Genomic DNA, 17651 nt, shown 5'->3' on the forward strand with positions numbered 1-17651 from the left:
TGGAGGCATGTGCTCCGTATCGCTCAGCGACTCCCGCAGAGGGCAGATTGGGACACAGGCAGCTGATAACCGCCATTAACGGATGTCGCTGCAAGCGTCACTCTGAGTTACTACCTTGCGTCAGTCGTGACAGAAAGGCTTCAGCCATTCTTCCGAGCCTTCACTCACCACGCACAAAGTTCTGCAGTCTGCATCACGTGCGTCTCCCAGCAGAATAGAGGCCTATTCTCAGAGATCACGCTGAAACAGCCTCCAGCCCCCTAAGAGCCAAAGAAGCCATTATTTGAGAGCGAGGGCAAACTGCCACCCTGTCACCGTGTTTGTATTTGTTTCTGCCGTGACGTGCCGTGCAGACGGCAGGAGTTTTTTTCTGCACGGCGGCAGTGCCGCGGTGGGTCCCTATCCCCGGCTGAGTTCTTACACATCACTGATGCACAAAACAAATCACCCTGCACAGCTCATACCTCGCACAGCACAGCTTGTTAAGCAGACGTGCACACTGGAGGACCAGTGCTGGTTTTATAACACAAGACATCCACCTCCCAGCCTGTTTCCCTCTCTTTCACTCCCTGTTTTTTACATACATATATATATATGTATATACTGTACTAAAGAATTAGTAAAATTATATCCATTTATTATTTATTTATTTAGTAGACTGCATAAACTGTTGTCTATTATCATGTCAAATATCCATGCATGTATGCATTTATGTATAATTAAAAAGAGAGAAAAACCAACAGAAGCTTCAAACAGCATATTATCTTCATATATTAATTATGTGAAGTATAACATATATGTTGTTTCACACACCAAATGGTAGCATAATGGCAAAGTGATGTTCATCATTTAAAATAAGGGAACTTTCAGTGTTTCTGCAGCTGGTTGTGTACAGCTGTTACAAGATAAAGGTGCAAACGTGTAATTCATGCTTTTTATATACCGTTAAAATATGCCCATGTGATCCCGTGTTTGTGATCATTCGAAGTCTGTGTAGCTTTTCCTGCTTTACTTGCTGCTATCAGCCGTTAAAAGACAGACAGGATAAAAGCAGCCTCCCATTCAGCCTGCTCTGAAGTGCACATTATAAAGAGCTGTTTGTATGTACAGTACAGTATCAGACCACTAGTGTTATGGAGGCAGGGGTACTGTTTTGCTCAGATAAAGCTTTGCCACACAGCAAATCTTAAGGAAGATGCTTTCTTCCATTTGTCTGGTGCAAAGTGATGTCAAAGGTCAGTCCACACATTCAGATGATAACTGTCACCAGTGGGCTATTACATACGCAGTATTCCCTACCAATGCTGTGGCTTTGAGCCATGCAGCACACCATTTTAAGGAACAATGTTACGCTGTAATGCTGCCCCTTCAAAGATCCAGAGACAGAGAGCTGTCTGCTGTTGTTCAATCGACTGTTGAACATTGACAAACAGGCTGTCAGCCAAGCAGGATAAAAATGGGACAGGACATGGGTGAGGAGGAGGAAAGGATTACTTTTCATTGTTGAGAATTTCAAAAGCTAATACAATTTCTGAAAACTAGGTTAAAGATACACAAGGACATGCAGTTTTAAAGGAGCAATATTATTGTATTAGGAAGAATGACATGGTAAAAAAAAACCTAAGGTTCAATGAATGTTTTGTTTAGGGGGAAAATAATGATTTTTCATTGTTTACAGTGCCTTAAGTAAAAGTATTTCTGGTATAGCTTTGACTTTAAAGTTGAAAGCACGGATGCCAGGTATATGATCCGGTGTTTGGCAGGGTATGATCCCCTGGATGCCTTGTACTCCTCCTGCTCATTAATGTAGCAGATGTGCATGTCCGTAACATATTCTACAGTATGTTATAAATGCAGGTGTGCAGTGCAGCACGAGAAAGTAAGTATTTGAATTATAAAGCTGCCATGGCAGGTCACAATTACTAAAACCATGACATACTTGCAAAATACCATTAACACTGATAATTAGTGCTGATGCCGTATCATTTTACTTATAGCAGTCTCAGTCTCAGTCTAAATGCACAGTGCAATGACAGCCATTTAAGACGTTGAGCAATTTAGATCATTCAATTTCACCAAACCTTCTTAATAAATAGAAAATGAAATAAAAAAATGCACAACTAAATGGCTAAATAATCTGTTCTCACAATTTAGAAGGCCATATATTTGTAAATGTCATCTGTGCAAAGTCCTCTGTCAGTTCAGGAGTTGTAAAAGCACACATTTTCCTCTGAAGCCTGTGCTCCCAGCCGCTCCAGTCTTCCCTCCATCTACTGAGATGCACTCTCATCGCACCAGACGAAGATGGTGCCAGACTGAAGGTGCCAGACTGGCTGGAGGAACCGCTCTTATGCAATGAGACAATCGTCCCAACCCATCCCTCCCACTGCCAAGCACATCCTACACCAATGCAGTGGCACCTTCAATTGCACAGGCATGATCAGGATTTAATACCAGACTGTGGGCCACATCAGCCCCCTGGAACCTGAAGTCTTAGCAAGATGAGCTAAAAAAATATATCTGCGTAGTAAAAATCTAACAGTGCACTGAGCTTGCACACACGTAGGGTAGTGGACACAAGTTGGCTTTATGGGTAAAATACCCAAACGCGGCAATTACAGCTTTCTCTTTGTTCTCTTTGTTCGGCTTCTCTCTTCCATTACACGTGTTTGTTTTTCCGTTCCCAAAACAAACAGCTGGTCAGAGCTCACAATGCAGCACTGCGCAGATATCGCATTTCAGCAGCAGCGGCAGCACGAGGACAGGTGAAAAGCTTTCCGGCCATCTGAAGTGCCTTCCCCTCGATCCCATGCTCTTTGACTCCTTGATATATTTGTACAGAAGGAGAAAGCTTTCGGTGGCTGAAGGAGCACGACGGGCATCTCATTCTGCGGGAGAGGGAATCCCTGACTCCATTAGAGGTCGTTCGAGTGTAACTGAAACTCGGGGAGCCGTCGGTGCGTTCAGCTACCCTCGCGCTACACCGTGCCGTGACGCCCCCCCCAAGCCCCCCCGGCAGACATCTTTCACGCCAGGCGGTTTTAGCGTTTCACTGGAGCGCGCCCGCACCCAAAAAATCCCTCGCGGGCCGTCTTCCCCAGCCGATTTATTCCCAGCACAAAGGCGGAGGCTCTCACGTATGACTGGGTACCCTTAAAAACCCGGGGGGGGGGGGGGGGGGGCATGAGGAGGGAGAGAAAGTGGCAGGGTGGAGCGGGGAGAAAAGGAGGTGGTGCCTTCCACACACAGGGCACACTTCAGCAGCTGGGGTTAATAAGCATTGCCTTTATAATAAACATATTAAATGTACAGTACACTGTACATATGCAAACACCAAGGTTATGGTAAAATTACTACAACTATTATCATCGATGCTAACAAAAAGTATCATTGCCAGTATTTTTAAGAGATTTTCAGTGTGGTAAGTACAAATAAAGTACATACGCAACCGCTTTAATCTCCACCTAGTGATCCTGTTGGACATGTGGAGTGTTTGTGTGCCTAGCTTCGCCAGCTGTTCAGCAGAGATCCCAAACAACTGGCAGGAAATTAGCAGTGCTTTCCTTAAGAGTGTGGGGTGACCTTCTGAAGTACCCTCCTTAATGGAGTTGAACAATCACTCAATTGCTCCATCTCCAAACAGGAGCTTATTATTTTAGACCCTGTTTCGCAACTGCGGCGTAAATCAAAGCACTTGCTTTAATTTCGGGAATCCTGGAATGAAATATCTCTGTCCTGCTTGTTACATTACATTACATTATAGGCATTTAGCAGACGCTCTTATCCAGAGCGACTTACACAACTTTTTACATAGCACTTTACATTGTATCCATTTATACAGCTGGATATATACTGAAGCAACGCAGGTTAAGTACCTTGCTCAAGGGTACAACGGCAGTGTCCTTACCCGGGATTCGAACCTGCGACCTTTCGGTTACGAGCGCAGTTCCTTACCCACTGTGCCACACTCCGTCCCTGTTATTGTGACCCCCCGCTTGTGTCACAATAACAAAACAAATAACTGACACAGAATAAGAAATACAATGAAAAGTGCATTAGAATAATGAGCTTTGTTGACATATATATTTTTGTGATTTGTTGATTTTGCTTTAGCTCATATGAGTGAGTGATTTTCATAAATACGTTACTTCAAACTGAATTTAAAAGTTGATTCACTTACAATTAAAAAAATAAAACAAAACTAACCATGTTTCCATTTGTGGTCTCATTTCTAAACATAGGTAAATATTTGAAAGGGAAACATACAGTAGCTGATAGCCTATGCTTGCAGAACAATTCACAATTCATCAAATGTACTTCTTCAATCTCCAAAAAATTAATAAAATTGTCTCAATAAAAACACATCAGAAGCATGCACGTAGCATTCAAACTTGTGCTGTGCATTTACAGACATGTTACCTTTTAAAGCAGCAGGGAGCTGGGCCTAGACGCTCACACACACACACACACACGCACACACACACACACACGCCCACACAGCCTGCTATGAGAGAAAGAAATCCCACACAGACAGACGTATAAACACCGCCTACGCCAACCTCCAAAAACCTGGTGCCATGACAACCTACAACCTGTACTGGGCCAAATGAGATTACATCTGAAAATGTCACCAGCAAAGCTTTCGAAAATCTAAGAATAAAAAGATGAGACTCCAAATTCATATGAAATCCATGACAGAAATCCTTTCACTGTGATTCACCTCACTTTTACATACATTATCTAAAGACAAATATGTCACATCACTTCAAATCCATGAGGATTTAATCATGCAGGAACTGGGCAATGGATAAAATTTGCTTGCTTGGTAGACATATTCTCATGTATGATGACAGATGCTGCTTATATTTTATACAGTATATTGCCAATTCGTGCAGGTTGAGCACAGAAGCTATTTACTGGAGGGATTTGTTTATCAGTACTATTCATGACCTACTAGCAGCAGATCCAGAACAATAACTATGGCAACAGTATCACTTTACTTTAAACAGTCTCAGCAGGGTGTACAACTACTATGCACATACACATTGCTACTTAGTGTTTGCAATTTTAAAGGCTGCATTTCAACATTATAATGTTCAGCTTCTGAATATTTAAACAGGTACATAATGATTTTTTGGAAAACGTAACATGTAATAGCTGCCTAGAATTTATGACTGTGCTTGTGACTAAATGCTTGTGTGGCTAAATGCAGCCGGATCAGATCTGAAATGTGTAGTTGCACATTCATTAAACCGTTCAACGTAAACTGCCATTCTTACCTAACCAGCCAGCGCCGGAGTTGGGAATGCACATGTCCGTCTCGGCGCTGGGCAGCACGAAGCCCACCACGAAGACCTCCACGCCGTCGGACATGAGCGCCAGGCCCAGGACGAAGAAGAGCTGCCACTGGAAGCGGCCGTGCCCGCACTCCTGGATGATCAGCTCGTACTGCTGCGCCAGCTCCTCCTCGTCCGCCTGCCTCTCCATCTCCAGCTCCTGCCTGTCCTTCAGGCCGTCCGACACCGGCTTCCCCACGGCCACCTGGTTCTCCTTGGCCTGCCCCCCCGCCGGGATGCCCTGGTACTCCCCCTCGTAGATCTCGTCCTCGTCGTCGTGGCCCTCCGTGGCGTCGCTGGAGCCCTCCTCCTCGTTGGCGCCGTCCGCGTGGTCGCCATCTTGCCTGTAGTAGTTGTCGTCGTCCTCGTCCTCCTCGTCCTGGAAGCGGCTGTAGGACCGCTGGGTGTACTCGTCCGAGGCGCGGTCCACCACCTTGCTCACCTTCTTCGCCGCGTGCCGCTTGGCCTCCTTGGCGATGTCTTTTGCACCCTTAGCCAGTGAAGTTCTCTCCCTGTACGCATCACCCATCTTCCCCTGGGGAGTCTCAATCACAAACAGGAGCTACAGAAGGATTCTGGGAGGACCCGTTGAAGAAGGGCTCAACATACAAGTGTCTTTGCACCAGTAATGGAGGTCTCCAGACTGTGGAGGAAAACAATGAAAGGGACAAGTCTTAGAGATGCCTCAAACAGAAACTATATGCTATGAATTAGGTCATGTGTGTACAGCAGCATTTGTGCAGCCTTATGTAATGTGAAAGTAACAGTTTCATCATTTGACTTCACGGGCATGCATATCTATTGCAAAGCTGTATTCAAGTTAAAATTCCCAAAAGACGCTCAGTTTGAATCTCCCTTCTCCAAAGCATTCCGCAGAAATATCGAAGATTACGCAACGATGAAGAGAAGACTACAGTGAGCCTTGTCCATATTCAATTTGTTAGCATAAACATGATGTTGAATGAAGTTCAGCTACATAATGGAAATGACCTTTAATCCTACTGTGCCAAAAGCAGACGCAGTAGTAAATTGTTGACCCACAGATGTCAGATTTCGCAGGGCCCGCTGCAGGCTTCGGGGCCTTTGTAAGAGCAACTGTAAATAGAAGCCAGAAAAAGACTGGTGCTGCGGGAAATGGCTGTATCTTTACCTAACAAACACGCGGTGCCCTGGGTGTTACTGATAGATGGCACTAGATGGCACTTCATTGTGCTTTGAGATGTGGCGTTGTTTACGTCCCACTGGCACAATGTTGCGCATCTAATGCTGTATGCAGGTTCCAGCTCTTTATCCGAGTTTCCCCATTTCTTTCATCACAGACATAGCATGAAAGAAATAGGAGAAATCGTTAACATGCTCTCACAGTAAGGCAGCCGCCGCCGTTCTCGGCTCACTGGCGAATTCTGTTCTATGTCACGGCTCGTTTCAGGGTAAGTAGAATCACAAATTGGTCATATACGGCAGAAATGACCTTTTGTTGTTAATTTATCAATACTGCGTGTGCCTATGTTGTTAATTCATCAATACTTTGTGTGCCTGTTGTTAATTTATCAATACTTTGTCTGTCTTGTGTGTCTATGTCTATGACACTGGGGTAATAGAAATAACTGGTATGTAACTGCAGCACTGATCCAATTATAATGTCGTTGGAAAAATACACATATGGTGCGCGTTAAAGGAGTCTTTACAGTGCATTGGACGTGCAATAGCATATTCACTATGGCACGCTAAATGACATGCAGCAATAATTACAAATGTTGGCTGTAATTATCTCTCTGTGATGGATCTGTCTGATCTAAATGGGCATGGCAATATAACAGCTGCTGAGTGAAATAAAACTAAAGCGTCATCTCTCACACAAATACCCTTCCTGTTTTCCTCTTTATCTGCATCTTTGTCTCACTGAATGGTATTAGATCTTTAGACAAAATTTAATAGACAAAGGGAACCTGAGTTAACACAAGACGTTTTTTTTTAAAATTATTATTATTTCATTTATTTCATGATGAAAAAGGTCATCAAACACCAATATCGCCCATGTGAAAAAGTAAATGCCCCCTTAAACTTAATAACTGGTTGCCCCACTTTTAGCAGCCATAACAGCACCCAAAATGCTTTATATAATTTGGTATCAGACTTTCACATCACAGTGGAGGAATTTTAGCCCACATTTCTTTGAAGAACTGCGTTAATTCAGACAAACTGTTCAGCATTCGCGTGTGAACTGTTCATTTTAGGTCCTGCCACAGCATCTCTATTGGGTTCAAGTCAGAACTTTAACTAGGCCACTCCAAAACTGTAATCTAGTTCCTTTACAGCCACTCAGATGTAGACTAGCTTTTGGGTTTTGGATAATTGTTTGATCATTGCTGCATAAACTTCTGGTAAGGTTCAATATGCATGAGGTTTAGATTCAACAGGGCTGGCTACAATCAAGCCAGACTATGTTCAATCAGCTGAATCTAATTATCAATTGTATTTGGTTCATTGGTTGATTGCGTAATAAAGGGGGCAATAACTTTTTCACATGGGTGATATGGGTGAAAACATTTTTCATTAAATAAAATAATTTTTAAAATGTGTCTGTCTAATATTACATTTTGTCAAAAGATCTCAAACCATTCACTGCGACAAATACACAATAACAGAGGAAATCAGTAAGGGGCACTGCAGGTTTTTCACGGCACAGTAGGTTTCACTCGTTTCATTTGAAATGAAAACACCTTGTCAGGGGCTCCAGCAGAGTGTATGTTTGAACCCGTGGGGGTTAGCCCAAACACATGCTGGGGGACATACATTTCTCTTCACCCTGCTTTCATGTTGAGGTCAAAATGATACTATGCTTCATCAAGACAAAGGTACACTCTCAGAACAAAGGATTCTAAAAGACTTTACTGCATCTCCATAGAGCAGTGGTCTCCAACCCTGGTCCTGGAGAGCTACAGGGTCTGCTGGTTTTTGTTTTCACCTTAAAATCAGCACCCAATTGAGACCCTAGACACCAGGTGAGTTGAGTTAACTGTGTAATCAACTGCTCTAATTGATTCATGAAGTGCAGAGTCACTATGAAAACCAGCAGACCCTGTAGCTCTCCAGGACCAGGGTTGGAGACCACTGCTGTAGAGGAACCCTATCCTGGTCAAGGGTTCATTGTCAGGCAATATGGTTCAATCTGGGAGCTTTGGTTAAAGAAATATATTTCTCAGAATATGTCTTTCTGTGAATATGATGATTGTTTAACATCTAATTTTCATTAAACTACTACAGATTATCACAGCTTGTGGTCACAGTTTACTTTCAAGCCACATTTTAGCATTTCAATAAGAAACTGAAACTACCAGCTGAAAACATAATGCATGATTTCACTTCATAAAGAAGTGTCAAATATAACTATTTTAATTCAGAAATTTATTAAATTCATCACAAAGAGAGATTTATCTTTATACCAATGGACTTGTGAGAAATTATTTTGATAATGTGCTCTTTCTAAGATGTGTAGCACTTCATCATTAGCCTACCTGTACTTACTGTATATGAGCATATATGTGGTCCTGCTAGGGCTCTCAAAGCTAATGAGCTAAATAAATTTAAATTAACTTAATTTAATTTTGTGCAATTATTACATTGTCTCATAATTCACTATTTCAATCAAGCAGCATAGCTAAGGAAACAAATTCCTGCTGTGACAAATGATTATTTAAAGGTAATCAACACATGCAAGGGACTGCCAAAATTTCAAATGCCTGATATGTTTTCAACACTTAGATACATAATTTCCAAAGAATGTGTTTGATCATGCCCACAGTACCCTTTAAACATACCCCAAATAACAGTCCATGAACATGGCAGCACTGTGCACATCACAACACTGGCCAGGTGGGCTGCTTGCTATCACAACAGCAATTCCAACAGCCACTGCCAAGGTAGGTATATTGGCTACTGTATGCTACTGTTAGCTAGACAATGTTATCTGAAAAAGTAAGGTATTTTATAACTAGCTAAGTGGCCAAACATCTAATCTGGTTACTGAAATGCTAGCTAGCTATTATTGCCATAAAAACCATCCAATGTACAGTATATCTAATTATATTTGCTAAGATATTATTTTTGTTCTGGGTAAATGTAACAGTTTAACACATTAATGTGGTGAGGTATTTCTTTATTATGGTCCCTCTAGCCAGAATGCTAGCCATAATAATTTTGCAGGCTACACCAACAGGGATTGATGTACTGCAGATGCAGACTACTGTTGTCATGCCTGCATTAAGGGGAAGCTCCACTCTTCTGCCAAAACGCTAATCAGTACTTAGCACAGTCAGGAACTCCCACCTAGTTATCTAATCAAGGAAGAACCAATTGAAGGTCACCCAATGGAAATTACAAGCAATCTCAGCCAATCAGATTTTTTTAAATGTTCACTCAGAGCAAACAGAATTTACTGGTTGTCCCCTGGGTGTTGGTGCATCATCATTTGATGTTCCAGGATAGAAAATTCAGTAATACCAGGTGTCTGGACTACTGATTGTCCATCCCTGTGCATCTGTTGGTATAAAACTAGGATTATTCAATTATTAACAGTATTTATGCAATCAGTAATTATGCAGTCAGCCAATCAGAGCCTTGGCGGTGAGTGCCAGTGTGCTGCAGTCAGCGATGAGACCACACTGACCGTCAGGGCCAACATCTAAATCCTCACTGTCGTCAGCTGCTCACGTGTCTCCTTCCTGTGACTCGCTGCTTTGACACTAATGACCCGTGCTTCTCCAGTGATGTCAGAATATCAGCTAACAGCCTTCCACGCACAATAATTCCCTCGACAGAGGCTTCTGCATGTTTCACAGGAGACTGAAGGAGGCAAGTTTTGACTCCTTCACAGACTGTTTTTCCAGTTCCAAAAAAGGTGGGGTTCAGAGTGAAACCGCAAAATCCTTGCAGATGCAGTGGAAACAGACACAGAGATTCCTGTGGGGACGTAATGATAGAAGCGCCAGGCTATGCATTTATCTGTTCCCCATGAATTATTTTACAACCACTTACGTAATTGCAGAATGTACTGTAATATCTCCTTTATTTCCACTGCAGGACACCTTGAAAATGCGTGGACGCTACAATATCTGCTGTAGCTTACAACTGCCACATGCACCGCATTCATATCCGTATCACCACACTTTATGAGATTTAATATTGAAAACAGCATTAGAAATATAAATATCAAATGGAGGTCTCAGAGGAAGATTTTAATCACCGAAGGCACTTGCCATTTGCGTGCCACTTGAAGGTGACAGCGCGAAACGCCTTTTGAAGATCACCTCAGCAGCGTATCTCATGTGTGCAGGTTCAGGGGGAAATTGAATCAGTATGACGATGTGCACAGGCTGCTCTGGAACAATGCACCGCTCGCCCAAGAGCACAGAGGTCCACCAAGTGTCTGTCAGCGGGCAAGTGGAGCAGAGAGCGTATTCCCCCTGTCAACAGTGATGAGCCTCATCATGGGCAGGTCTGCATGAGGATGCAGCTGATGTCTACCTGCCAGGCACGGATCGTGGTCGGGGAAGGGGGAGCGGGGGGGGGGATTGGGGGCTGCACCCCTGGACTCCAGCACTGGAGAGTCTGAACCCCTATATATCCAGTTACATTTAAGGTTCATTTCTGAATTTCAGACGGGGTCAGTACACAAGATAGCCACAAATCTAGGATGCACACCAGAGATAGCCTCTGGCAGGTTGATGGATGGTGTTTCTCTTAACCTTTGGTTTGCTTCAACAAGATAAAAGTATAGTCTCCGCTCCCCATTTTAATTTTGCCATTCATTTTGCATCAGGTAGGACACAAAGATACAATGTATAAAGTAGGAGAAGATGATGTTCATTTATACACACCACCAGTTGAAGTTGCCAGTGTTCATAAACACTCAACAGTGTGGTCCACAGATTGTGAGTGTAATATAATGTAAGTATGAGAGTATAGATTAATGTATAAATTAATTAATTGAGCTTCAATTGATTAATTACTTGATCTATGTATTAATTAATATTCAATGTTCTGTCATAAGTAAAGCATCAAGGGCTGAAATATCAACCAGCCATCGAATTAAAAATACAGAAAAATGACAGTCAGCGGCAGTACGTGTCATTACATCCCTGTGCAGTAGAGGGGACATCTTATTTCAGAGTTTCAGCAGTGACACCACTGGGAGGGGGGGAGGGGGTGGCAGCAGGTAACTGGCAGTACAGGACATAGAGGACCAGCAGGTCAGCGAGGATGAAAGCGGGGCATCGCTGTGACATCCTTCAGCCCTGTGATAGGTCAGCTCTCCTCACGCGCCTTCCTGCCATTCTCTGCTTCAGAAGAACCCTTCCAGGATGTTTTACTGCTGAAAGGAACAGCCTCAGGTTGGGCATGCCATTGCGAGTGTAGATCCATTTCACGCGCGTATCTAATTAACATGCTTATGGTTGTGAATCCAAGCATGCCAGGAGCTCTAACATAAATGCACGTTCCCAAAAAATTAGTGCAGAAATTGCACATTTCTGAGAAATCATATATCAATGTTATATAAACAACAGCAGCAACAACCTGTGGGACTTAACCAAACCGTATTGCTTTGAAACAATGACAAATGTCCACCATATCAATTTGTAAGAATTCTTTTTCTCTTTATGATTGAAAACAAACCCCCCAACCAATGTAAAGTGTAAGCAAATGTGCAAGCATGCTCTGTAGTACGCAATCAGAAAAACATGCAAAAATGCATCAACATAATGGAGTGTAAAAATAGATTATTCTCAAACAGTCATCTTGTCACGGAACACTGCCACCAATCGGGCACGTTCATTAATCATATACGAGGCTCTGCGAATGAGATGAAATATTCACAAAGGACACAAACATAAATAAATGAGTAATACACTGCAGCTGTACAGTATTCTGCACTGGTTCACATGGCATGAGGAAACGGGCAGAAAAACATATATGCACCTTAGATAGGATTGGGTATGTTCGCACAGACCACACTGAGAGTAAATGTCACCAGGAAGTCCCTCTGCAACGGCTTCACTAAGACACCCGACCTTCAGGCCTCAGAAGTACGGAACTACAGAACAGTGTCACTACACTGTAATCCAGGATTAGTTGACATTACTGTATTTTGGATCACAGTAAAGGATGATTGCTGTAATATTTTGTCAGCCATAAGAAATTCACACAAAATCTATTGAAAGTCTACAGCAACATACTGTATACAGCACCAACAGCAAATTACTGTTCATAGTACAGTAATATTGCTGTTAGAACAATTCATAACAGTGTATGACAATAAATGGATCAGAACAAGCAACTTCTTCCAGTTTCCTCTTTCATGGGTTACACAAGTTTAATGTTAGGTACCTTCTTCAGCGTACAGTTACCCAGTGTGTCTGTGCAATTAGCAATAAGTCAGGCAACAATTAGAAGCCAGTATCCACTGTTAGGAAGAATTTTTTACTTAATTATTACACTGAACATTTCACCTGAATATTGCCAAACACTTAATTCGGTTTAGTAATAGAAACTGTTTCCTCTAAAATATAAAAGAATGAAGTTTCCTCTAAAACATACTAATGACCACTTTTTTATTTAAAGACAAAGTCCAGGCTTACAGTGCAAGTTACAGAAAGACTGCTGAGACACACATCAGGTGTGTTCCCTGGCTGGTGTGAATGTTTTGGTTCTGCTTCACATGTTGACAACTGTCATTTCTGTTTTCATTTTATTTGTGCCTTTCTGGAATTTCCCTTTGTTAAAAATGCCTTAAAAATATTTATTTTTTTGTGGCATACGTATTTCCATATACAGTAGGCATTAATAATCAACAAAAACCTCAATGTAACTGGTTAGCTAGTGTCACACAATTTCAGCTGTGTATTGGCAGTGAGTTTTTTAAAGCCAGTATAACATCACCATTTAACGTAACTTTCAACAAACCAGCTTTTCCAATAAAACTATATTTTCTTTGTCTAGTCAAATGAGATAGCATGTCTCCATAGTCACGTAGACAGACATGTAGTAACTAATCGTTGTGTAATACCACTGCAGCTTGTAGCTTGTTTAAGCGATGTTGCTTGTTTCAATTGGCCAATGGGTAATTGAATGACAAAAAATCTGATAGGCCAAATGCACATGCATGCAGCCAGCAGGGATCTCCTCAAGGACACAAACAGATTTGATCACCTGTGGCCTGCACACATCTACCCATGCATGCCAGCCCAGTGCGCACTACCGTGAGGGAAGTGGCATACTGCACAGCGAGGCATTCAGATCAGCCTTCTTTGGCTGGTAGAACACCAGATTCATATTAGAGTGGAATCAGCACCGTTTCTGTTGTTTGTCATTTCGAGCTCTGTCTTTAAATCTGGGCATTTGCTGTCCGAAAATGTCAGCCACTTCACGAAAAATGCAAAACTATTGTGTATGAGACAAAATCTCATGGATGCAAACCTCCATACACTCAGGCATGCAAACAAAAAAACAAACACACAATTATCACATTCTGTTGAACTCATGCATATATTCTTTACACGCGTGTAAAGTGTTCGTTAAATAATTGACTAAAAAATGCCTAATTTGATCAATTCTAGGAATGCAGCCAATATTGAATTGACTTGGAAAGCACATTGTTGCTTTAATAGTTGCTTCAATATTGCTGCATTAACAGCTTCGATAACCTGTGTAAATGTTTCAAACTGAAAAGCTGCATATATGATCTATATTTTAGTTACAACAAAATTGATTTATTTATTGGAACTGATTACTATCATAAACCCATGGGACAGATACAACCCAGGTGTTTATCCAAATGTGACACAGACCACCTGGGTAAAACATAATATGGTCAGTTTGGGGATATGCTTATTTATTTATTTATTTATTTATTGTGAAATATACACTTTTATATGCCTTACACGTGACAGAGAAATATCTTATTCAATATCCAATTGTCAAGATAATCTTGCAAGGGATTTGGAAGCTAAGATGGCTTAAATTGGATTTTTAACAATGAATATCACTTTTCCAGCTAGTATCATTATTAAAGTTGCACATCTGGGTGATATGTTATATGTACACAAAAAGTGTGTACATTTCACAAAAGAAATAAATAAATAAATATTGTGAAATCGACCAATTTTAAGTTTGGCCCACACAGGTCTACCGGAGCATGATGCTGAATAGTACAGAAGTACAGACGCCATAAGTGTAGGAGCTCCCTGTCTGTGAAAAAGACAGCTCAAATTTCAAATTTAAACAATGTGTGTTTTCTTACAAAGGTACTTTTATAAGTGTCCATATTTACTCTGAAAATAGTATGAGGCAAAGTATGAGTACGAATTGATGCATTTTATGTCGCAAGAACACACACAACGAAATAACTAGCATTAAGTAATACGTATTTATACATCACTGACTATCTATCTTATTGTATTGCTGTTAACTCAGACTAATGACATTACATGGATGACGACATAGCCCATTATATGTAAGTTCATATCAGTAAAAACATTCATCAGTGTTTATATAGTTCTGATGAATTGCTTATTAACTGCATTATGTAATTTGCAGTCCATATTAAGCATAGCCTAATAAGGAAATAATTCACATTGTATAACTTTGTGAGAATATTAGACTGCCAATATTCTTTCTGGTTAGAATGTTGAAACTATATACAAACAATTAAGACAGAAAAAAGTCCTGTTACTTCACTGTTGCTGTACTTCCATACGAAAATTAGCCTACAATGTAGATCTTGATTAAGTCAAATGACTATCAAGTGCAACGGCTTAAAATCGTACTGTTTCTCGATACGTAGAATGTAGCCTTTGTAACAACGGAAGGACTTCGGAAATGTAGTCAAGATAGTTTCATATTCGACGCATTAACTACCTCTCTCCAGTCAAGCATATAGGTCGTTTCACGCACCATGGATTCACCCTTTACTGGTACCCTCCGAAAGCCAGCAGTCCTAACGTCATTTGAAGGATCTAAGAACGGAATCAATCACCGAATACAGTTTGACGCAAGCGGCCGTCTTTAATGAGATTTCTGATGCCATGACATTGTGCTTTGGAATCAATCCTCTCTCCTCTCCGGAGCTGCAATCCACGGATGACTCAGTACCCGCAGCATCGAGCCACTTAAATAGATGGATCTCTATGCGTAATGCTGAATGCTTTATGTGCCTGAGGCCGGTGACCTAAGTACAAATTTTAAACCATAACCTCGCTGACGATAAGCTGTTGTTGGATAGGACTCCGCGATGAATTGTACTGTATCCTGAGAGTGCATAGGATGCAGACTGTTTCAAGCGACAAAGATGTATGTACGGTCGTAACAGTTCGATAATGTGATACCCGAAGAATAGCGTGGTTTAAGACTTTAACGCAACTTTTGAATATATTTAAGCCAAAACGATGAACAGCGGGCGAATTCCATAGTCCACCAGTATTAAATACTTTGAATGAAAAGTTCATTTGTAGGCCTGCAAGTTCCCAAATGTGCCACATTAATTAAACATACTAGGTAGCCAGATTTATCTGTCGGTAAATTATATGCTATTCTTTATCATATGATTACCATTAACAAAATCTGATGTTTGATACAGCTATAGCCAACTGTGAAATTATATGTTCTATTGTTGTTGAACTGAAATATGTTGCTCAAACATAACCAAAGCGTTATCGAACTCCAGAGTGATTTACAGAAGTTTCATTTCGCTTTGAATTTTAGTGTAAATATACAATCGTGAAGGACAAAACAAAGCGAACTAAGAAGAATGGGACGAAATAGCGTAAATCTCTGGCATAATGCAGGTGCATCAACCGACCACTACATGATATTCAGCGATAGGATATCTAAACACCGAATTATTAATTAGGTGCTTCTGAAAATACAAACACTGAGAAATACAGAGCTTAACACTGAACCATTGGACAGTTCTAAGCAAATATATAAGAGCCGAAATAAAGGGAGAAGCTTCTCTGCCACTCAACTATTAAACAGAGATAGGCTACCCTCCACTCACCGGTTAAGAAGGGATGGAGACGGAACGTTAGCAGTAAACACCCATAGCAAGAAACTGTCTTTGCGCCGTGGATAGAAATTTGCTGGTATTCCACAGTAGTGTTGTTCGAAAAGGACCTGAGGTAGAAACTGTCGACGAGTTTTCTTTTTTCTTTTTCTTTTCTTTTTTTCTGGTGCACCAATGCGCCTGCAGTAGCTACTTCAAGAAGGAGGAGAGAGAGTGGGAGCGAGGGGGAGAGAGAGAGACGGGGGGAGGAGGGGGGGGCGGCACGACACGAAGCGAGCAAGAGTACAGAGAAATCAATAAATGTATCCAAGAGAGTGAAGTGGGCAATCCCGTGTAATGGAACAATAGTTGGTATCAAATGCGGGGCAAGGCGACAGAAGTACTGATTGTTCTGCAGTTATAATAATAAGAATATAACAAGAATCTTTATAAAGCTTCGTTGTTTATGAAGTAAGTCAATGCAAGAATGAATGCCGTGAAATAGAATGTGTACTTTTAAAGTACAATGACGCAGTATCATGTAAACATGAAATAAATAATTGTCAGGTTACTTCTAAGATATATGCATTCACGTAAGGTTATGCTATAGAGAGGGGTGAACATGTGGATTAAATTACAGATATAAACCATCATAAAGGACCCCTGTTCAATTACTGAAAATCAAAACACGCTTGAACATCGCACGTTCGCCTAGGCTAATTTGACATTACGATTAGCTACGATTGTTAAATTTAGGAACGCATCCGTCATTAAATGAAGTTTTTCGAGTTCTGGTCATGGATATTTCAGACAATTACGCTAGAGCGTGTTATATTTACACTTGCCAGCACTTAACTTTAAAAACTCACGTATTCTTCACGCATCCCTCCTAGTGGGTGCATAGATGCTACAGTCGAAAGTTAGGGCTGGCCATCGGACTGAAATATGTACAATGGTGGGCAGGGCCGAGTGGTATCATCAACTCTAAAGCAAACGGAAATATGAAATTTAATCCGGGCTTTTTTCGGGGCATTATTCTTTGAAGCACGTGACATGACACACACCCGGGGACTGCCCTGAGATAGCTCCACCACCTGCTGTATTCAGCCCTCCTGATTAACCGCTGAGTTTAAGACATTTTTAGGGCTGGAATGGGTCCTTGGAGATTTCGGCGATCCCTTTCCGCCTGGGTGGCCAACAGCCATTATGAATTCCCTTGAATGATTTGTTCTGCCGGAAATAACCACAAAATGCGGGGACTGGAGGAAGGAAGCCTA

At 41.5% G+C, this 17651-nt stretch overlaps 1 protein-coding gene across 4 annotated transcripts in view; it reads right to left on the bottom strand.

Moving 5' to 3' along the window:
• Positions 1-17360, bottom strand: part of LOC118212185 (synaptic vesicle glycoprotein 2C-like) — a 49273-nt gene extending 31913 nt beyond the window's left edge. Inside the window, exons 1-3 of one of the 4 annotated variants that reach the window (XM_035389845.1) lie at positions 17244-17360; positions 16390-16584; positions 5280-5979 (exon numbers count right to left, since the gene is read on the bottom strand). In XM_035389845.1, coding sequence (XP_035245736.1) covers positions 5280-5865 — 586 coding nt within the window. In that variant the 5' untranslated portion in view covers positions 5866-5979; positions 16390-16584; positions 17244-17360. Of the gene's footprint in view, positions 1-5279; positions 5980-15251; positions 15390-16389; positions 16588-17230 lie in introns of those variants that run through there. The other 3 variants (XM_035389844.1, XM_035389846.1, XM_035389847.1) reach the window with 3 other exon arrangements.
• Positions 17361-17651: the final 291 nt, after the last annotated feature.

The sequence above is a fragment of the Anguilla anguilla genome, chromosome 14 (assembly GCF_013347855.1).
Source record: "Anguilla anguilla isolate fAngAng1 chromosome 14, fAngAng1.pri, whole genome shotgun sequence".
Taxonomy (NCBI): Eukaryota; Metazoa; Chordata; class Actinopteri; order Anguilliformes; family Anguillidae; genus Anguilla; species Anguilla anguilla.